We start from the raw sequence: 22,358 nt of genomic DNA on the forward strand, positions 1-22,358 counted from the left end.
CCTCTTACTGTGATGGGATGCTTTTACATGAACTTATAAAGAACACGTACGTTTATCATGGCAGTCTTGAGTTCCAGTGATTTATACAACTCTCATTTTTCTGTGTTGGAATGAGTGAATTTTAAACTACTTTGTCACAACAAAACATGCATGAAGTTTGGTTCAATAATGGATTTATTATCGTTCTTCTAAAAATAAAAAAATAATACAGATAAATATACATACAGTAATTCTAATATTTGGTTGAATGCCCCTTGGCCATTTTCACCTCAATTAGGTGCTTTTGATAGCCGTCTGTTGTCTGTTGTCGCGCTCATGACGTCGAAGTGCTGCACCTGTGTAGAGCCGTGCACATTGTTGCTGGTGTGAGAAGACAACATGATTATAGCTTGCAATCTATATTTCAGAGAGGAGGGAAAAATCTTCACGATCTTCATCTTAACATAATCAATCTTATCACAGCTGTGGAATATTAAATCAGCCATCTTTGCTCACTGCATGAAGTACAGGTCAGGGAGGTTATCTTATCAGTATCGGCCATGAGAGGTAGGTAATTATCGGCCATTGGTATCAGCTGAAAAAAAATCCATATCTGCATCCAAATCTAATTATCTTATCATAACATTTTCTATTTCTGTCTTGGAAATGTAAAACCATTTCTCTCTCTGATCAATTTCCTCCCACTTCTGTTTATTGTATTATTATTTTTTAGCAAATTTGTTTTGCATGTTCATCTGTTTTCACCTTCATTACAAATCCTGCTCCACCAAAAAGCCCTGACAAGCCCCATGAATAAAACAGGTGAAATACTGCCACCTGCCGACGGAAAGTCTCCATTACAACGCAACAAGACAGCATCACATGATTTTACTTCCGCAAATCTCATTCAAAACATCACGGTGTACTCAGGTAATAGATGTGTCATTGCTCAGGTAAACACTGCATGAGAAGGTACATCAAGTAACTGGCACTCATCATGTCTCTGCTCAGATTTGGAAGCGTGTTGCTGCTGTTTGGATGTTCAGTGAGTATCTCTGAGTTTGTAAACATGTTATACTATTTTCATTATATATAAGGAACTACTAACTAAATGTGATTTGCTTAGCTCTGACATAAATCATGTCCTATTTCTTGTTGTTCAAATATGACTTATTTTAGACATGCAGAAAAAAAAGTTTTTGAGCCATGTTTAAACTGATGTTATTAAACGTTTTGTTTTAGCGACATGCCAACAAGCACATTTTAAAAAACTAGAAAAATCTACATTTCAAATGGAGCCTCATACATGCAATTAGGCCTTACTATTCTCCAGTTGTGATATTTTCCATTCAGGTATGCAAAATGAATGAAAATTAGTTGAAGAGGTTAAAAACATGTTGTAGAGCTGCAACGATTTATCGTTTAATCGAGTAGTTGTAAACTCTTAAATTAATCGCCAAATATTTTGCTAATCGGTTTGAGTCAGTTTGAGACTTTTTTTGAAGAAAAAACAGTCAAAATTCTCTGATTCAGCTTCTTAAATATGAAAATCAAGTTATGATGTGTTGACCTGCAGCTCGGGGCACCTCCATCGTTCAGCGTGGATTACAAGAACGACTGCTTTCAGAAAGATGGGGAGGAGTTTCGTTACATATCAGGAAGCATCCATTACAGCAGGATCCCGAGAGTCTACTGGAAGGATCGACTGCTTAAGATGTATATGGCAGGACTGAACGCCATCCAGACGTAGGTTTACCTCATGTCTCGCTCTCTGTATGCTTTAATCTGACTTTGTATTGTTTTCACAGGCTGTTGCTGGGACTGTATCATCTTTCAGCTGGCATCAATAAAAACATTGATCAATGAACCAGACTGAAAATGAAGGTTCTCCTGAATCAAATGATGTTTGACACTTGATGCTGACTGCTAGAATAGGGTAGGATAAAACAAGATAAACACAGGAGAGTCAGATCTTTTAGTACCTAATAATAGTAATAACCTGAATGTGTGTTTTGATAATGCTGAGACTCTATGCACGTTGAAGGTACATCCCCTGGAGCTACCACGAGGAGTCTCCATGTCTCTACAGTTTCAGTGGAGACAGGGATTTGGAGTATTTCCTTCAGGTGGCCCAAGACGTCGGTTTACTGGTCATCCTTCGTCCTGGACCCTACATATGTGCAGAGTGGGACATGGTGAGTGGGTCTTTGGATACAGCCGATCCAGTTCCTGAAAAGTGTTTTAGAGTTCGATGCACCGCTATCTTGGAAGTCTAGAGTCTAGAAAGGATGGGTCTTTTTTTCAGAATAACAATTTAACTAATGATGTTTTAATTTACTTTCTGAACTTTCAAACATATTTTCATACAATATTAGTGATTTACAATGTGGACCCCTCTGCATGTTTGTTCTGTTGACCAGGGTGGGCTGCCTGCCTGGCTTCTCAACAAGAAAGACATTGTGCTGCGGACATCTGATCCAGGTGAGAATCAGAGACAAACAGGGTGAATGATGACATAAAGTCACAGTTGCAGTACACCTCTCACTATAATGTGTGTATTTGTGTATTTCAGATTACCTAGCAGCAGTCGACAAGTGGATGGGGAAGTTACTTCCGATGATGAAGCCTTATCTCTACCAGAATGGTGGTCCTATCATCACTGTACAGGCGAGTGTTGAGTTCTGCTCCGATTCCTGCAGGTTTGTTCTGCACTTAACTCGTAAATAACATCCCCCGATTGCTATTCCTGTGTTTGTCAGGTGGAGAATGAATATGGCAGTTACTTCGCTTGTGACCTCAACTACTTGCGTCACCTTTACAAGCTGTTCCGGTCTCACCTGGGCAACGACGTGGTGCTCTTCACCACAGATGGACCCGGGATCGGCTACCTTAAGTGTGGCACGATACAAGAAGTCTACGCCACTGTTGACTTTGGGCCTGGTAGGTGTCAGGTGTCCCATCTGTGCTCTGCAAGGTTCAGTTTTGTGTTGATATCTTAAGTTAAGGTTAATGAGGTACACGATTTCTGCATCATTTTGTTTTTCTGTTTGTTGACTTAATGGTGTGTTTTTGATCAGTCAGAAGTCACGAGAAAGTCTCAAAAATACACGTGACTCATTGTTTTGATTCTGTCAGGTGGGAATGTAACCGCTGCCTTTGAGGCACAGAGACACGCTGAACCTCACGGACCTTTGGCAAGTATTTCCCTCGATATGAATTACACTGTGTGATTTTAAAACTACCCTACATTGTCTCTCAGCTGCTCACAGAGTTTCCTCCTGTGTTACCAGGTGAACTCTGAACTTTACACCGGCTGGCTGGACCACTGGGGGTCACCTCACTCCGTCGTGTCGTCTACCATAGTGGCCAAGTCCCTCAACAACGTGCTGGCCACGGGAGCAAACGTCAACATGTGAGTGTACAAATGTCTGTGACATGTATATATATATACATATACATATATGTGTATATATATATATATATATATATATATGTGTGTGTGTGTGTGTGTGTATATATATATACACACACACACACACACACACACATATATATATATATATATATATATATATATATGCATATACATATCTATCTATATATATATATATATATATAAATGAATATCCACACGTGCATTCACTGGAAGCTCATCAGCTAGTGTCAAAAATTCAGGTTGTTAAGATGTCTGACTCTCCTGTCAACAAAATACATTTTCTTGAAGAGAGAAAAACCTCATATTTTAAATGTATTAGAATGTATTTGTGCTTTATTTCACTGTAATGTCTCTCCTCACAGGTACATGTTCATAGGAGGAACTACCTTTGGATACTGGAATGGTGAGTACACTTAGACAGACTGGTTTGATGAAATGATTTCATCACTTCAAGTGACTCACAGCAAAGACGCTTGGGCCGTTAGTAGCTAGATCTATGAAAAGATACACCTGCCCAATGTTTTGTTTGCTCTGCTAAACCAAATTCATATAGAATTATATGAATTATTATATGAATTCCCAAAGGTAGAAAGGTAGCACACACAAAATTTTAAACACAGTCAATTTCATTTATTCAATTTCATTCATTTATTCTGGTCATGTCAACAAACATGCTGATGTTTCAGCCTTCATCAGAGCATGGAAGAAAACAGAAGTCACTTCATCATAAACAGGAGATGGCAGGTGATTGGTTTAAAGGGTGACATGCTACTTCACTTGAAAATACATATGACAGTGTATGACAATAACTCACAACAGATGAAAAGCTAAATCCCATACAATTTAACAGTTCTAGCTGAAGTAACAGGTTCTGTGACATAGCTTTGCATATTTTGAAACTGCCCTCATTGTATGTCCTACACATGCTTGTGCACCAGGGCGTGTAAGCATGTAGATTACTGATGTAAAGCAGAAACACCCGTGTCAGTTCAAAGAGGCTTGTTATTTAGGGCAGTTATAGCTGAGGGGATCAGTCTCTTCCCAAAGCGAGCCCTTCTGCACCTCAGCGCTCTGTACCTCCACTCTGAAGGCAGCAGGGTAAAGTGGGTGTTGAGTGGATGTGTGAAGTCCTGTTCTGTTGAAGTTCCAGTGTGCGTAATGGCGGTATTGTTCAGCTCTGTAAGGTTGGCTGTGGGGAGACCAATTATCCTGGCAGCTGTGATGGTTATGTGTGTGAGTTTGAACCAGTTTTTAACAGATACCATGTTGAAGAAGCAGGTGGAACAGTACAGTAGGATGGGCTGGATGATACTCTGGTACCACAGCAGGAGGAGATGGGGGGCAACGTAAGAAACATAAAAACCTCACCCTCTGTTTTTCTTGATACCTCAGGTGCTAATGAACCATTCAGCCCGCAGCCCACGAGCTACGACTTCAACGCCCCGCTCACTGAAGCAGGAGACCTCACAGAGAAGTACTTTGCTATTCGAGAGGTGATCAGAATGGTAAGAAACACGAGTGCAGGCCTCTAGCTTTTCTTTTGACTGTCACCAAATGAAAACCATGTCCTACCTATACCTAGTAATTCAATAACCAAAGTGTTTTTTAAATTTAAAATATGTGGCACTTGTGCATTATGAACATTGTATCCAACAAAACATGACAACAACTCACAAATAAGAGTGAACAAATAACATCTATTGAAGACAATATTCAATGTAACAAAAAATCTACAACATAATCACATAATCGCATAGCGAAGACAATATCAGTCATCAGGAAAACATTGTTAACGTCATATGTATCTTTTCACTACAGTACCGTAAGATACCAGAGGGACCAGTTCCACCAACAACTCCAAAGTATGCATATGGGACTGTTGTGATGACAAAGGTGGATCCTCTGTTGTTAACTTCTGTGAACTCATATCTGTATTTTCAGCTAATGCTTACTTCAAACTCAACATTTAAAAGACTTTTTGTTGTTTTTGTCTGATTTAAAACATGAAGAATAAATACTGAACGCAGCCCTCTTTCACCAGCTCCAGACGATATCAGATGCCTTAGAGAAACTGTCCTTCTCCGGCCCCGTGAAAAGCACGTATCCTCAGACCTTCATTGAACTGAACCAGGTATCCTCTAATGTTTTTCTGTTTTTCTGTAGTAAAAACACATTTTTTTTATTGTTGATTTGTTTTAAAGTGTATCCCTGTCCTGTTTGTAGGCCTTTGGTTTTGTGCTGTACAGAACTGCTCTGCCTGTTGACTGCAGCACACCTACGCCACTGTCATCTCCACTGAACGGCGTCCATGACAGAGCGTATGTGTCAGTTAACGGGGTGAGTCTCAATGTTTCTTAGACATTTAGCTGGCCATCAAGCCTCACTACTTAACTGGTACTATTTGACACACCATCATCATTTTCAGTTTTAGATTAGCCTTAGTGTTTAGACAATATTATACATGCGAGAACATAGTAAGCTATAGAAGGTTTTTACCAGTACTGGCACTCTGGTGTTATATCCACACTAGTTTAGAAAATTAGAAAATGTTTCTACTGTATTCTGTTTGTATGTCCAGTATTGTTGCCAACATAACAGTGCTGATTTTCTTCTCAAGGTGGCTGTGGGCATTCTTGAGAGAAACAAGGTCATAACTGTCAATGTGACGGGGAAAGCTGGCAGTCAGGTGGACATACTGGTGGAGAACATGGGTCGCATCAACTACGGACATGACATCAACGACTTCAAGGTTTTTTTCCAGCCACATTTTAAAGTTACTGTGTCTGCTGAACTATTACAAGCTTTACTGGATTTCAGAAACAGGTTATACAAGCCTCAAATATTAGATTTAACCGCAAACATATTGTATTTACATTTACATTTTACATGTCAAGTGAATTTCAGCTTGCGTGAAATGATTGGTTGCCTTCCTTAACATGCTGCTTACTAATACGAGCTCCCCCTCTGCTCTTCCTGTCCACCAGGGCCTGGTGACCAACATGACTCTGGGGAACGACACGCTTCAAGGCTGGACCATGTACAGTCTGAGTATCGATGAAGCGGTCCGTCGGGGCCTTCTGAGTGAAACGAAACTAACAGTTCCACCTCAGCCTGCCGCTCTCTCCCCTCCAACCTTCTACAAAGGAAGCTTCATTATATCTGACGGCATCCCAGACCTCCCCCAGGACACCTACATCCAACTGCCCAAGTGGAGGAAGGCATGCGACACATTCAGGACATTCAGTTAAATGTCAGCATGATGTGAATATGCATAGGAACATGGTTACATTTATTACTGATGTAAGGGGTTGATTTTTATGACCTCCATATGGAAGCTGCAAGAAGCACATTTGCACGGATCATTCATTTTTTTCATTCACTTAGAAAAAGTTTTTTTTTAATTTTTTTTACCTCCCAGGGCTTCCGTACCTCCGGGTCACGTGCACTCAAATCAAACAAAAATATCAAAGATACGGGTAACATCTTAAATATGAAAGATTTGAAAGATTTGCTAAGTAATCAGCACTCTAAATGTGGAAAAAGAAAACACATGTTGTCTGATATTCTGTCAGCAGTGAAGGTTTAAAACTAAGAGACAAGCGTTGGTCAGGTTTTGTTATTTCATAAAATAATATAATGTGTCCCTGAAATGATTATCAGTCCTTTTTTTGTATTTCTTTTTTTTTTTTTTTTTTTTCAGGGTCAAATTTGGATTAATGGCTTCAACGTGGGACGTTACTGGCCGAGTCGAGGCCCTCAGGTGACACTTTTTGTCCCTGCCAACATCCTCAGCACAGCTGCACCCAACAACGTGACAGTCCTGGAGCTGGAGGAGGCTCCCTGCAGCTCCGGGCCGTGCAGTGTGGTGTTTACTGCCACCCCGATCCTGAATGCAACAGTCCAGTCTGACCACAAACAGCACAGGAGACTCTTCGTTAGAGATGATTTGTTGTGATAATAAGCTGCACAAAATCAATTTGCACTACTCGCTGATGTGCTTCTCAAATCAGCACCTGTTGAGAGCATGTTGAGTTTTTGTTTGACGTGACATCAGTGATTGAATGTGTCTTTAAAAGTGTGGAAATGTTTTTTTTTAGCCAAATGCTGTGTTTAACCTTCGACATGTCGACGTCTCTACCTCACCGATTCTGTGACATTTTCCTCCAAAGCCTTTTGTTTATGTCACAAAGGGATTATTGCCAATCGAAGCGCTGCCAAAACATCACAGCTGCCTATTTTTATTTTTTATGTGAAAAACACATCAGGGAAATTTTATATTTACTGTAGCTTGTTATTATACAGTTTCCGGTGTATTGTGGGGCTGCTGATATGTAGTTTTCATTGATTTGAAAATATTTTGCGTACACCCTGAAGCTGTCTGATTTAATGCTTATAAAGAAAAAGCCTTTTAAAACAAAAACAACATTGTTGTGACAGGATCCTTGTCAGATTTACATGTGTATCACCTTAAAAAACTTTTTTTTTCATTGTATTTGTTGTCGTTAATATGGAGAATATAGAAAAAGTGTTAATCTCTGCCTATAATGTCTGTTCATGGCAAGTGTTTTTTGTTGACAGAAGATGGCAGCAATACATATTTAACCTTTCACCCTGAATGGCAATCATTGGGAATTGTGGCAACTAAAAGAACAGTGGACCACTGAGAAAGAGGAGGGTTATAAATAACTTAAACAACAAAAACAGATTGGTCAGAATAAGGATGTTACCTTCAACAGAATAAGACTTGGATGTTCTTAATTAAACAGCTCACTTTAGATAGTAAGAAATAACCCACCGATAATTGATTTTTAAAACTGATATTCATATAAATATCCTACATAAAAATATACTGTTTGGTATGAGAAAAAAATGTTTTTAAGGACCACTTTTCAATGTTTTCTAGTGACCAACTGTAACCAAGAAAAAGCAAACGCGCAACAGCCCCCTTTTGTATTCAGTCATAGAAACCAGCCACTTAAATACGCCTGTTTTTTTCCATCAAGATTCCTGCATTATTCCCTGACAAATTAACGAAAATGTAAACAAAATTACCCTGTCTTGCAATACTGAAGAAAGTGAGAAATAATTCCTGAAGAGTTCAAAAGTTAATGGGGTCTATTCTGAGCTGAGACCCATCCTCCATTCAAGTTTTGTGGAAATCTGTTCAGGAGTTTTTGTGTAATCCTGATCACAAACCAACCAAACAAACAACTCAGGCACGTTTGAAACATTACCTCCTTGGCCGAGGTAGTACACTTGTCTGTGCTCTCTGAATGGCAAACTATCTAAAGACACTGGACAACATATGACTTTTAACTAAAGATGCATTTTTACGAAAGTATAAGTGAACCAATAACAATATAAAGTATGTAAATGTGCAACATCAGTATGAGTGTACAGTGAAGTGTGTTGAACAAAGAAAATAAAGACCTAATCCAAACAACGAGCCATAGATATACCCAGGCAGAGAGAGAGAGAAACTGGATCTACCAGTTGATGCAGTAGAGGAGCAGCAGTCAGGGGGAAGTCAAGAGGGCTGTACATTATCAGCTGATACTGAAATATGTGTGATATATCTGACATCTGCTCACATGTGCTTCGGACGATTTAATCTGCCCTGTTTATACTGTACAGGTCTATATTAGATTATTCTGGAATTTAGTATAATATAAATTAATAATTAATTAGCCTAAATAAAATTAATAAATTATCGTTACTATGTATGTCATTTAAAAAAGAAAAATCTTTGACTTTTATTACACAAACAGGTACAGTTTGGTATTTCGTCCGCACTCCGAAGCACCAGATGGCGGTAGTGCACTTATCGCACTGGTTGCCAGCTGCCGTTAAATATTACAACGAAGAAGAAAACTTAACGTAGCATAGAAGAAGAGGGCGGAGGCCTGCTAAAAATGTAACGAACCGACGAAATAACGCCAATAACAGGACGTTTTTTTTCTCCCCACGATGAGGTAAAGAAAAACACTGAACCAAATATTTAACTTTTAGTCGTCAGTTAAATGTCTCGATAGTTATCCGGTTAGCAGGTGTAGCTAGCTATGATTAGCATTAGCTAGCTAGTAGGATGTTGCACATTTGAAGAAGCTGGCTTTGTTGTTGTTGTTATTATTATTATTATTATTATTATTATTATTATTAGCTATGTGAAACTGTTAGCTGTAACGATCCTCACTCGCTAACACGTGTTGTCATCTTAGTGTTGTTTTGTGTAAAGTTAAAAGAAGCAGGTAAACAAGATGTAACAAAGCACTTAGCACTTCAAATTAGCTGAACAGTAACCTGTGTGTTTCTTTGCTCCCTCGGCAGGTTGTGACACCTCTGTGTTTGGGACATTGCGCAGTATGCAGCACAGTGGCCATAAGACTGAATAGAGTACAATGTTATGGTACTCTGACACCTGACAAGAGTTAACAGACATGCCGTGGTGCCTGAACACTAAGCGGAAATATAATTTTTAACCATACATCTCAGGCTTCATCACACTGTGAAAGCCAAACTGCATTTGCATTTATTTTTTGTATGCAGAGCAGCTTCTCTTTGTAAACACCTGTAAAACGAGCTGCCTCAATATATAGACCATGGTAGACAACCGCTATGCCACAGCTCTGGTCATCGGCTCGGTGCTGAGCCTGCTGGCCACAGTCTACCTCTCTGTGGCTGTGGGAACCCAGCACTGGTACCAGTACAGCAGTCCAGCCCTTAAACGTGAGGCGATCAATGTCTCAAAGCTCATCGATGAATTCATCGATGGAGAGTTTGATGAGAAGACTTACAGTGACACCATGTTCCGCCTGAACGGCACCCTGGGACTGTGGTGGCGGTGCATCCAGGTGCCACAGCCCAGCCAGTCACACTGGTTCAAAGAGCCAGGTATGACTTCCTGTTAATAATATTACATCTGAGCAGCTTTCACAAATGTGTCTTTATTTCATTTCACATCTCATAAGCTCATGTTATGAAGACAACTTATGCTGGCTGTTTTTTTACATTTGAGTTAAGATCACAAACTTTAAAACAGACACGCCTGACTACATTACAGGAAAATGCGATTGAAGTGACTGCATTTTGCATTTGTTAAAATGTGGAAGCAATAAAGACAAGTTTCTTTAACTTCACTGATATACAGCAGATGTCAAACAGAATATAACGATTTAAAACAATGATGCAAAACAGTATGAATGTCAATGTTATTTTCAGAGCATCATATATAACCTTGCATCACATCTTGGGACTGATGATGCTGATGAATGATGACATCTCGATTGACTTTGTGCTCTCTGTTTCTGACTTTAGATCCGAAAATGGAGACACGGTGTGTGAGCTTCACGCTTCCTCAGCAGTTTAGGCCAAAGTACAAAAACTCAACCCCCAACAGTGAAGAAGAAGACCTGCTGAGAACATGTGAGTCTACCCTTTTCCCCCTGTGTGTCTGTAGATTACATGAGGATGTGTTTAAGTTCAATTTTAAACCACTACCACAGGTTGTGAACTTAATGTCACAGTGTCATTTATCTGTCATCTGTTAATGGTTACTAATGCTCAATAGACCATTTTAGGTATGGGATATTTAAAATTTAAAATCTTGAATTATTGGTAGCAATAATAGATGGTGTTAACATATCCGATTCAGACAGTACAAACTATTGTGAAGTGATGTTTAGCTGGACTGAGTTGTAGGTTAGTCTCCAGTCAAAATGCCTGAAAGGTTTGTGTGACCATCTTGCTCCCTTCACCATCTCAGCATGCGTCTACCATCTTGAACATCAGGTTATGTTTTTGTACACAGATTTAAAGAGTTTTCTTTAGTAAATTTTCTCTTTTTTTTCAGACTTGTGGAGGAGTCAGTTTCTCCTGCCCTTGGTGTCTCTGGCTTTGGTGTTCCTCAGCGGCCTTGTTGGGGTCTGCGCCTGCCTGTGCCGCAGCTTCACCCCCACCTTGGGTGTGGGAGTGCTCCATGTACTCACAGGTGAGAGAAAAATACATACACACAGTAAAATTAGTATGTCGTCTGTTATGTTACCTATAGGTTTCTTTAAGGAACATTTGGATTTAGTGCTCAATTATGTCAACATGAAAACTTAAATCACTTTCGAGGGGCAGGCAAAGGCAGAAGTTCTGCTTTGCATCAAGAAATAACGGCTGACATTAAAATACATGTCTGGCTGGTGCTGCCTAATTTACCTGTGTCAGTTGACACCATTAACGTCCTGGGATGTGCCGATCAGGGGAGCCATTATGTAAAATCTTTTGGTTTCCTGGTGGCGATGATCTGCGTTGATGCTTAAAAATATGGCATTGGAGTATCCTGACTGACTGACTCGCTGTTGTATGAGCTTACATTGGAAATAATTTTGTTTCTTGGACACAACACATTTGTGTTTATGTGTGTTTTCATGTTTTATGCCTCTCCTCTCCTCTCCTCATCAGGTCTGTGCTCTCTTGGTACCGTCTGCTGTTTCCTGGCCGGAGTGGACTTGCTCCCAAAACAAAAAGGGGTGGAGGGCTCGCTGGGGTGGTCCCTCTACCTCGCACTCATCTCCGTCCCTCTGCAGATGATGGCAGCTGCTTTGTTCCTGTGGGCGGCTCGGAGTCACAGCAAAAACTACACCCGTGTGACCGCTTACAGAGTAGCCTAAAAGAGAGACTACTACAACAATTTACCCTAAAACAGCCAACTGGTCAGAGGACTGTCTTAAAAAAAAAATAAAAAAAACATGGTTAAGACAGGATGTAAATTGAAGTGACTGTACTGGTTGTAACTCACTTCCTCTGTAACATTTTTAGATAACAATACACAAAACAAGATATCACAAACTGAAAGGCAGGAATAAACTAAACCAGTTTGCAGCTATCATCATAAGTGCTCATAAATAGAGGTTTTAATATTTTTGAGTTGTCTTATTTTGCCTTTTTTTTGGTTTTAGAATATTTTATCTGTATTTTACCCAAAGCATGATCTTAAATGTTGTTAACACCCTGATCTTATGGATGATTTGTAATTTCTGGTGTTTACTTTGTTGGTGTGCATTACTTTATTGCCTTCTTTTTTGTTGCCATTGCTTCTGAAGCTGCTCACCACATTGCCTTCAAATCAGTTATAGATTATAAACTTGCACTGACACAAATTTCCGACCTGCAGTTATTTAAGCCTGGGTAGCTTTCTTTGTTAGTGCATGAAAAATGTCACACAAGCCTATTTTTGATTTGTTTGATTTTGATGTTTTCGGTTTGACTCTATTTTTGTGTAATCTTAAATATCGAGCCTTTGCTGTGCATGCCTTTTTTGCTGACATTCCTATAATCTGTGGTAATTGTTGATTTCTTTCTGTGGTATGTGTTGACTAAATGTCAGTAAATGTCACTCACTAAATATGTAACCACTCATCTCCCATTGTCACCCGTCACATATAGATTTAATATTTATTAATGCAGTTTGTTTAAAAACTGAATCGATTTGATGTCACTCTAAACCTGTGACTTCTTCCTAACATTTAAATTCAAATGTTTCACTCCTGAAATATACTACTGTCATTTTACACTTGTTACAGTGAAGTTTCACTGCTTTAAGATATTTAAAAGGTTTTTCTAATCCTGGTTACAGTTCTCTGTTCCTTTAGAGATTTGTCAGTCGGTTCACTGACTGGTTTGACAGCCAAATACAGGTTTTTGCACCATTTAAAGTCTTGTAAATGTTTGTTGGTGATACTCCACAGTCAGACTATTTTGAATAGCAATTGACTTTACAAAAACTTAATTTGTATGTGCTCATGAATCTACGTCTTTACACATTTGTGTAGAAAATGAAATCATTTTTCGTGTCAAATTCCAAAATGACTCATGTCTTGGCACCAGAATACGAGTTGTGATGTTTTTGTGTCACAATGTTTTGTTACACGTCTGATGTGTACACACTCCAGCTTTTGTAAATGTTTTTATGTTTTCTGAAGCACACTGTACTCGTTTCTGTATTAATAAATTTGACATTTGCCTACTTCTGTTGTTGGCTTTGTGTATTTGTTTGATCCTCTGCTTTGCTATTGATATTTTTAGCCACATTAGCGATGTGGCTCTGGGAAAGCAAAACGTTACTTTGGTCCATGACAAAATTGCTGCAAAATTGATGACGTTATCCCACATTGTGTTTAGGGCTCTCACAGTATCATAATTTTCACTGCAAGATTATCGTGGCCAAAATAATTCATGATAACGATAATATCTCTATCAGTAGAATCTGCCGCACGTACCAAGCAGGTACGTATGGCTGCTTGAAATCCTTGAAAGTGCTAGTGTGGTGTTGTAGATGTAAAAACGGTCAAGGACCGAAAAGTGCTTGGACTTTGGATAAAGTGCTTGAAAACTGCTTGAAATTGTAACTGCATTACTTTCAAAATAAATAGCTTTAACCATAAGCCTCTCTTTCCCTAATCAAATGGTTTTAGGAACATTTCTTTCTTTTTAGCGAGTGAACACTTGTTCAGTTTTTGTAAACTCTCCTAGAGATCAAATCAAAACACACCATCTAATACTTCATGTTATCCACCTTTCCATTTATTCAAACATGGTGTTTTGCATCATTGCCACAGTGCAAAAAAAGAAAGAAAAAATCAAGGTCTAGTTCATATACGGTTGTACACCTGTGCAATACCATTCATTCAAGTACAAAATCAACTCTTCTATGAAACCCGAGCCTCTGTTAAAGCCTCACAGAGGAAGTACTGTTGCACAACTGCTGTATTTGAATTCCATACAGTATAATGAGCTGATCATAGTGTTGATTCATTGCATAAGTCTCATTTCCTCATTTGAAATGATTAAAACATGATTTTACAAGAAGTGTGCGTCATAATTCAAAATCTCTACATCAGATATATTGGGCTCACTCTGTCTCCTCTCTCAGTCCTTTTTCACACTTACGGACGGAAAGGTCAGAGTGGTCTTCTTGGCTAAATGGAAAGCAATCTTCTTCTCGTAGTAGGCACATTCATTTATAAAGAACGGGTACATTTCTTCTCCTTCGTGCTTCACCGTCTCTCCAGAAAATGTCAGGAACATGGGGTCGCCTGGTCGGAGAAGCTTGAAGTCGTTATCCTGGAGGACGACAGAGAACAACAACAGGTGAGTTATGAAGCACCAGGGCAGCTTTTGAATGAAATGTGGAGTTTAAATTTCTAAATCAGGTTTCTTTCTTTATGGATTCCTGCATGTAAATTTGAATGTGAAAATGTTGTTTAAAGGTTAAGTATATATTTTTAACATTAATATAGCAGCAAGCAACTATTTGCCATGTAATGAAATAGTGAAGTAATGGCGTCCTGAACAGAGAGTGACAACGCTCTCCATCTTTGTGTGTTGTAATCTGAGTTTCTCTGTTCTTTTGCCAGCTGCTGCCGGGTTGTTGTAGCATCCTTGTCCATGCTTTTTCAACATGCCAGCCTGGTAAGAACACACCACAACTCCGCCTGGCGACAAACTTTCTCGTTTTATAGCTCACTGTACACTTAAATATGTTTCTGGCAATTGTTCTTCCTAGCATACCTGCAGCTGGGGGTGTATGGCAGCAGTAATCTCATTGGTTGTAGGATCCCTTGGGTAGTCTACACTCTTCTCCAAAGTGTATGCTTCCACTTCACCTCCCTCAAAAGTACTTCCTGTAAGCAAAGGACAGTGTGAGGAATTAATGCTGTAGTCAAGGAAGGCCACGTTATGAGGGTCATTTAAGTTCAACCAAATTATAAATATATTTAATCACGTATCGTTTTGAGACACCAGCTTCCCAGAATTGTGCTGCCTCCATTTTACTTTGGTGGGGACAGAAATCTCAGAGGCAGGCATTGCAAAGCCAAAACCATCTTCACGGCTACATACTACTAAAAATCAGCAATTAAATAAAACTGTATATATGTAAAACTTTTTAAAACCAGGGCGAATTAAACAATAAAAAGCATTAGGAAGCAAAATTACGAGATGAGATTTAAAACACTCAACAGAGTTTGCTGAATTTACACAAAGAGGGAGACTGTTCCATAGTCTAGGACCCAGATTAGCAAAAGCTTGATTCTTGGACTTTAATTGACAGGACAGGGGCATCTGTCCCTTTAGATACGGTACAGTAGTTGTTTTTTTACCAGAATTGAATGCCTGAAGCCACTCTATTGTGAGATCCACTGCCTCCTTCACTATGTTAAAGATATCAGCTCTGACCACACCGTTGGGTTGAGGGCCGACCTCTATCGCTGCAGAGAACAAGAGGAACAGGTGAAACATCCGCATCAACTTAGAAAAAGATACTTTTCTACAGATGTAGACAGAAAGATTCACACACTTACCAAAGCCATGTTTGCCCACTGACTCAAAGGAAAAAGCATCAGAAAGGGGTATATCTAGCTGGATTGCTCTCACAGGCATCTTGCTCTGAAAACCAACAAAGGTTGGACAACAAAGATTTATCCTGGTGCTCAGAGTATTTTCTTTAATGCAGCCTCTTTATTTAAACAATGTCACTGTATGAATCTGTCGAGAGACTTGAATAATCAATGAAGTTAGGCTGCTGTGCCTTGTGCGCACAGGGGCCACGAGCCATCGGATCTGTGGATCATCTCTAGGATATAACTGCGACCTGCATGTTACTGTATGTGATTAAAACAGTACATTTAGGAAAGGCTGGGACTTCTCAAGCCTACTTCACCCACTGCCCCTGAGCATAGTTCACCTTTTACCTGCTTAACATCAGCATGTTAGCATTTAGTGTCAAAACACCGTGCAGCCTCATACAGCTGTTAGCATGGTTGTGGACTGCTGGGAAACATATCTTGGTTACAATTCTTTAAAAAAATCTAAGATATTGTTTGTTAAACTTACTTTGAGTTGAAGATGAGATCTATGGCATCAGTCAAAATCAATGAAGTCAAACCCCAAAGGTATTTGTCTGATGACTGAGCTCTTACCTGTATGTATTTGTAAATGTGCAGGGTGATGTAGTCTACAGAGTATAACATGAGGCACAGGCCCATGTTGGCAGTGGTGTTGTGGATATCACAGAGTAGATCCACGGCCTCTTGGCTTCCTTTGGGCCCCAGCTGAGCATTCAGCTCTCGCGCTCGCCTCAGCTCATAGGATGTAGACTCTGTCACGGGGGCACTGGAAGCCAGGAGAAGTAATAGAGTTTTCTAATAACTGTTTTCAGTTGTATTTCGTGTTTACAATAAGGAGTATTTTGGTGCAACTTTCCTCTTTTCAACCTACCTCAACAAGGCATCTGTGAAACAGCGATTGAGATCTTGGTCTATGTATCTTCTGCAAACATCCACAGCGCGTGGGTTCGATAGGACGGTGGTTATAGAAACAGATCCGGCCCGATCTACCTTCTGTTTCTGCATTTCTCTCACCATGTACACCCCTGACATCTCATTTCCGTGGGTGCCGCCGCAAATGGCAACACGGGACAGCGGCGGGAAAGAGACGCGTTCCATCTGTCGTTAGGTAAGAAATGTGGGAATTAAACATTTTTTAGATTCAACAATCAATGTATGGATTAGAGCATGTCAGGAATTCAAACGAGGGGCGATTCTCTTCGTCTGAGGTGTGGGGAGTTAGGGTTAAGAAGGCATGATAAACGATGTCATGAGGTCTGCATCTGATGTCCTGTTGCTACCTGACAGTATATAATCGAAGACAATCTGGAAATCTCCAGAGAACAGTCTGCTTGGGTCTTCTCTCCATGCTGCACGTTTTAAAGAGATCTAATTCATCACACAGAGTTTGTAATTCTTCAGAGAATTAGAAACTCGAAAACTTCAACAAGGAGAATTTCCCTTACAGAAGTTTTTCCTCTGTCTGACCTCTCAGCAGGTTAAGGGAGATATTCATGAAGTCTGCAAAAACACGTTTAACCTGTGACTACAGGTTGAGTCTCTGGTCAGAAACTGGGGTGAAATGGGCGAAAGTGTTGCAGGGTGACAGTCAGTGAGTCATTTATTTTAATAAGTCACTGACCCAGACTTTAAGGGAGATCCCAGTGGATAGGTTAACCCCTATATAAATATTGTATGTAGATGTAAAAACAGCATTAGACTTTAGGCATGCTTTTCTGTGAATCATTGCACAGACAACCTCCTGAGCAAAACAAACTGTTGTTGCCCATTTACTGAGCTGTCCTTACTATTGTTAATAGAAAGGACGGTTCACTAAATGAGTCACAGGCTGTAAAGATGTTTAACTATAGGTGTTGCAACTCAAGGAGAGACACAGATAGAAACTATCCTGAGCTTTGTTTCTCTGTTTGCCAGTGGAAGTCATAAACCTGAAGTGCTTCTTATGGTTGCATTATTCACATAATAATCGCTGACAGGGATGAAGGTCTTTAATTTCTGGCCACAGCCTAATTTGTGAGGGAACATGTGTGAGTGAGACCAAAAAGAAGCTGAATCTCGGTCTGGTGTTTTCAAGTTCTTGTCCCCTACATTTAATGTTGAAGGGCTACTATCGCTGAGAGCTTCTTCTTGTCTCTTCTTAATTAGCCAGAACTTTTAAAAATGGGAAATGCTCAAAGGTTCAGTCAATTAATATTATATTTAGATTTAAACTGGTTTATGCTTGTACACCGCAGCGTCAAAGCAGAAGACCACCCAACTCTAACATCGACATCCAAAAATATTGTTTGAAAAAAGGGTAAACGTTTGAATATTTGAGGGTGAGAAAGAGTTTCTCCTCTCCCTAAAAAACTATAGCAGGTTAGGGTCTTATTTAATGGGAAGCCAGTGAAGAGAGACCAGAATTAAATGGCCTATTTTCATAGTTTTAGTCAACATACTGTTGAGAGGGCTTCTTTGATCCTCTCTTGACGCTGTTCACCCCCCAAGGTCAACACTAAAAACCTCAGGGGATCACACATCTGTTGATGGAGGCCCCGACTTATGCAGGAAACTCAGTCACTGTCCTAACTAACCTAATAAAAACCTTAAAAGCCATTTATACACCTACAAAAAAGGATTTGACACATAGCTTGTACCCTGCACATGTATATCCTCTCTGACAATAAATAATAAACGTGATTAGTCAACATGTAGCAAGTAAATTGTTGCTCCAACAGTATACGGGGATGTTGTGTGAATGACTAACAAATGCCTTCAAGACACTTCAGCCTACTTCTCAGTTACAGAAAGCTTCAGTGCTGATACACTCCAGTTGTTTTGTCCCTGTCATACTCTGATATGCAATGGGAAAAACTGAGTTAGGAAAGGAAGAAGGAAATTGTTGTGCCAGAGATTGCTCCCCAAAAAAAAGAAGAAAAAGAAGAAAAAGAGTAATACATCTGATAATCAACACAATAATACACATGGTAGTAAACATTATATTGTATATGATGATAATAATAATAATGAAAAGTAGTAGAGTAAATGTTGAATAAAGTAAAAGTGCAGTAATATTGGTGTCTGTGTGAAGCAAGGAGCAGAACAGTCAAGCGCTCATGTGATCCTGGAGAGGCGTGTAGCCAGTGGCACAGAGCACACGCTACTCTCATTATGAGACCTGTTTTACGTGAAATGTGATAGTGACACTATTAAGCATGTCAAACACAGCCAAACCGCCTTTCAATCATTATATTAGTTGGAAAATATTGACATCTGACCTTTAATGGCTCACACTGTAGGGGCACTTGTCGTGTCTGATAGCAAAAATATTTCTTGTAGATATAAAAATATTGCAAGTGATCCAATAAAATATGTTCTAATATGTTTGTTTTTGTAATAAATTCATTTTTGTGCCGTCACGGGACATGACTTGTTGTGACGTGCAACTTTAGTGGCAAGTTCTCTTTTACAGTCAGTGAGTCGGCTCGCCATCTTTCTGTTAGAAAGAGCAGTGATCTGTGAGTGAGGATGCATATTTCAGTTTTCAGTTTCATGTGTATGACGACTAAATGGTTTAAAAGCCTAACAGTGTAATATAGGCCTGAACAAATTGATATTTCACTTTTAACAACCCTTTTTTTGCTTTATGGTTGCGAGTGCGCTTTAACAGTGTGCCTCATACGAAGTGTATAATTTTATGCTCTGTTTTTTGGCTTTATGGCAGACTTGGCACTAATGTGTTTCTGTTACTATAGCCTATATGTAACACGCCATGCAGTGATAATAATAAAAACACATTAAGCTTGTGTAACTCTTATCCAGATACTCAGAGATGCTCAATGAAGGTAGTTGGACTGTGTATTATTAAACACATTAATACACACTTAAAAAATCCTCATATCTGCTTACAACTACATAATACTGTGTTATAAACTCTTTATCAAATGGGCAGTGTGCAGTAAGTTTACTGAAAACATCTCATTTCTGATAAACGTAGCGCTGACAATGTGTAGGAATGTCTTTCTGTTGCACAAACAACATATCAATACAATATCAACAGTAAAACAGACCAAACCTCACAGTGTGTCCTCATCAAAACGTCAATTTGGAGAGAGGAGACATATTATTATTTTTTTTAGAAGTTTGTGAGACAGTCTCAGTTACAGCAGGCTGCCTTGATAGAGTTTTACAACCAGCTGACTACTCTATTTGTTCATGTCTTGCAGAGGAGCAAAGTCCGAGTCTGCACTGCTCAACTTACAGGATCAGCTCAGAGAGAAAAACATGTCAAAACATCTAAATCAACTTCAACTAACAAAATGCATGAACACATATGCCAGACACAATGTTCACAGCTGCATGTCTTCTTACCTTTCTGTCCACAGTTCAGTCCTGCTCCACGCTCACTGAACTTCAGCAACCTTCGAACTTAGAGTGAAGTTGTACCAGGACAGCACTGCTTTATTTCAAACCCTGCAAGCAAAGCAATAACAGGCACAAGCTACTTCCACAGTCCGAGCCTTTAACTGTACACACGTGCAGACAAGTCGAGCACAAACGCGTCCACCAATAGGTCCAGACTGTTTCAGTTACAGCCGGCCCTCCTACTTCCTTGTGTTTATTTCTCCTTCAGGCGGCCCTCCTCTCTATGTTCTTCAGCTCAAATTTCAAGCACTTAAACGTGTGGTGATGAATCAGGAACTTGCTCCGTGTTGTTTTCTACCAGCAGGAGCCGCCCTGAGTGCTCTGTGGGCTGGGAGGCAACTTAGAGGAACCACAAGACAACAACAAGGGTTGTAAATGCATCTACTGATAGAGATGTTTTCCACTTTGCATTTTTGATGCGTGGAATAATTTGTAGTGGTCCTGTAAAGGGGCATGATGTTGTTTTATAGAAGAAATTCAAACTCAGAATTTTTATATTTACAGTATAAATGAGGTAATAATACAAACTCAGACATATTTTTTTTTCCATAACTGAATAAGCTGTTCTCAGAGGAAAACAAGGACCCCAGAACACTGAACAGCAGTTTGTTTATTCAGTTTTTCTGTCATGAAAACATGTTTGTTAAGGCATAAAAAAAAGATTTACCTCTTCTGACAAAAAAAAAAAAATCTTCCCCAAAACTACATACTGCACCTTTAATTTTATTTTTGGGACATTTAAAAAGACAAGAAATGGTGAAAATGTTTCTTACCACAAGGCTACAGCCATGAATCAAAGTTGTTTGTTACCTTCATTTAATAACGTTCAAAAGCACACATGCTGACTGTGAAACTGTGCAGTTAATCCTGAAAGCTAACCTTATCAAGACCGGGCTGTAGTCTGGAGGGATCAGTTTCCATGGTAACTCAGGTCATTCTCACTTAAATCTTCTTATTGAAACAAAAGTTTTTGATAATGAGCCTGATTTACTATGATACACTGAGTTTAACTGGTAATCTCGCTTCATTAAACACTCCTCTGAACTGGAATACTAAAACAATTCCCAACTACTTCAATAAAGTAGAAATGGCAGATTTATCATAGAATAATTAACATTAATGATTATTGTTTTATTCATTGTGGGAGGTACGTGGTAGGATTGGCTGGAATGTTTTGGTGGTGGTCATTAAAACAGTTTTTATTCCTCTTTTATAAGACATGAGTAGATGTATGTATAAGTAACTGATTTTCTGCTTGTCTATTATTGAATTCAAATCATATCAGATTCAAACATGTTGTATACTGTACATTTATATACTTATATATTTTATAGACTATATATGTCCAGTTGAAGTTGGCCAAAGTAGCCTTTAAAAGGAGACACACAAAACAATATAACCGTTATATTGTACTTTCTTTCTTGGTGCTTAACTTTAGTTACTCTCACAACATAACTTATATACAACAACTTTTCAGCTCATCTCATTACATTACAATGCAGCCTGACTTGTCTTTCATGATCCAGTTCTGTGGTTCTCATTGCCATTTTTCGCTCGTGACCCTTTAAAATAAAGCCGTGTCTACGTGTGACCTCTTGTCACAGGTGTCATGAGTTTATGATCCACAAATTCTCACCTCTAAACATTTCATGTCATTTGAATAAATGTCCAAGACTTAAAGGTTTACTTCTCACATTCAAGTTAAGTTTAAAGATCAAATTTGTACACAGGAACGTACTGTCCCATTAACCATCCTGCGACCTCTCCTTGTACACCTTGTGACCGAACCCTAGTTTGGGAATCACCAACATCTAGTAAATGTTAAAATGTTTATTACCTCACAACCTTTGTATCTTTCCCCTCCAAATAACCCTGCCGGCCTCTTCCATCTCTCTCACTCTACATCTCTCAAGTGAAGTACTGAGCTCCATTTAGACATGTAATCCTGTCGGATCAGTCACTTGATCATAAGCTGCTTCCTCTCACTCGTTCACTCTGTCTCTCTCGTTCTGTCTGCCAGTTCAATTAAATCTGGTGGATTTCATTTCACTCCGATTCATTTCAGTTCAGATAAACCCAAACGAGCTTTGACTGCCTGAAAATCATTAAAACTTTACTGCCAGAGTGCTGCTGCGAGGAGACTTCTG

The 22,358-nt window shown here is 39.3% G+C and overlaps 3 protein-coding genes across 3 annotated transcripts; 2 read left to right on the forward strand and 1 right to left on the reverse strand.

Moving 5' to 3' along the window:
* The first annotated feature begins 945 nt into the window (after positions 1 to 945).
* LOC311251853 (beta-galactosidase-like) lies at positions 946 to 7,487 on the forward strand. Its single transcript, XM_084344498.1, has 16 exons — positions 946 to 1,024; positions 1,556 to 1,725; positions 2,024 to 2,174; positions 2,400 to 2,460; positions 2,552 to 2,646; positions 2,739 to 2,919; positions 3,115 to 3,173; positions 3,270 to 3,391; positions 3,778 to 3,818; positions 4,808 to 4,920; positions 5,234 to 5,308; positions 5,457 to 5,546; positions 5,639 to 5,752; positions 6,033 to 6,164; positions 6,400 to 6,633; positions 7,116 to 7,487. Exons 1-16 carry the CDS (start codon positions 977 to 979, stop codon positions 7,368 to 7,370), a joined length of 1,941 nt encoding a protein of 646 aa, XP_084200624.1. The 5' UTR covers positions 946 to 976; the 3' UTR covers positions 7,371 to 7,487.
* Positions 7,488 to 9,266: 1,779 nt separating this feature from the next.
* Positions 9,267 to 13,427, forward strand: LOC311251925 (claudin domain-containing protein 1-like). Its single transcript, XM_084344599.1, has 5 exons — positions 9,267 to 9,387; positions 9,743 to 10,306; positions 10,730 to 10,837; positions 11,265 to 11,402; positions 11,864 to 13,427. Exons 2-5 carry the CDS (start codon positions 10,015 to 10,017, stop codon positions 12,070 to 12,072), a joined length of 747 nt encoding a protein of 248 aa, XP_084200725.1. The 5' UTR covers positions 9,267 to 9,387; positions 9,743 to 10,014; the 3' UTR covers positions 12,073 to 13,427.
* A 535-nt stretch (positions 13,428 to 13,962) lies between these two features.
* acy3.2 (aspartoacylase (aminocyclase) 3, tandem duplicate 2) lies at positions 13,963 to 20,342 on the reverse strand. The gene is made up of 7 exons (XM_084379599.1): positions 20,158 to 20,342; positions 16,679 to 16,905; positions 16,381 to 16,573; positions 15,763 to 15,847; positions 15,562 to 15,669; positions 14,972 to 15,084; positions 13,963 to 14,524 (listed from the first exon to the last, which is right to left on the reverse strand). The coding sequence occupies exons 2-7, from the start codon at positions 16,903 to 16,905 to the stop codon at positions 14,330 to 14,332; spliced, it is 921 nt and encodes a 306-aa protein (XP_084235725.1). The 5' UTR covers positions 20,158 to 20,342; the 3' UTR covers positions 13,963 to 14,329.
* Positions 20,343 to 22,358: the final 2,016 nt, after the last annotated feature.

Source organism: Pagrus pagrus (genome assembly GCF_965226575.1).
Source record: "Pagrus pagrus genome assembly, chromosome: 2".
Taxonomy (NCBI): Eukaryota; Metazoa; Chordata; class Actinopteri; order Spariformes; family Sparidae; genus Pagrus; species Pagrus pagrus.

Bases quoted from the DNA above. Each gene is read 5' to 3' on its own strand.
- LOC311251853 (XM_084344498.1), top strand. From the start codon at position 977: ATGTCTCTGCTCAGATTTGGAAGCGTGTTGCTGCTGTTTGGATGTTCA. The intron at 2,175-2,399 runs GTGAGTGGGTCT...TCTGTTGACCAG, and splicing joins TATGTGCAGAGTGGGACATG to GGTGGGCTGCCTGCCTGGCT. The intron at 6,165-6,399 runs GTTTTTTTCCAG...CCTGTCCACCAG, and splicing joins ATGACATCAACGACTTCAAG to GGCCTGGTGACCAACATGAC.
- LOC311251925 (XM_084344599.1), top strand. From the start codon at position 10,015: ATGGTAGACAACCGCTATGCCACAGCTCTGGTCATCGGCTCGGTGCTG. The intron at 10,307-10,729 runs GTATGACTTCCT...TTCTGACTTTAG, and splicing joins ACACTGGTTCAAAGAGCCAG to ATCCGAAAATGGAGACACGG. The intron at 11,403-11,863 runs GTGAGAGAAAAA...TCTCCTCATCAG, and splicing joins AGTGCTCCATGTACTCACAG to GTCTGTGCTCTCTTGGTACC.
- acy3.2 (XM_084379599.1), bottom strand. From the start codon at position 16,905: ATGGAACGCGTCTCTTTCCCGCCGCTGTCCCGTGTTGCCATTTGCGGC. The intron at 15,848-16,380 runs GTAAGAGCTCAG...GTTGGTTTTCAG, and splicing joins ACATTTACAAATACATACAG to AGCAAGATGCCTGTGAGAGC. The intron at 15,085-15,561 runs GTAAAAAAACAA...CTTTGCTTACAG, and splicing joins GCTTCAGGCATTCAATTCTG to GAAGTACTTTTGAGGGAGGT.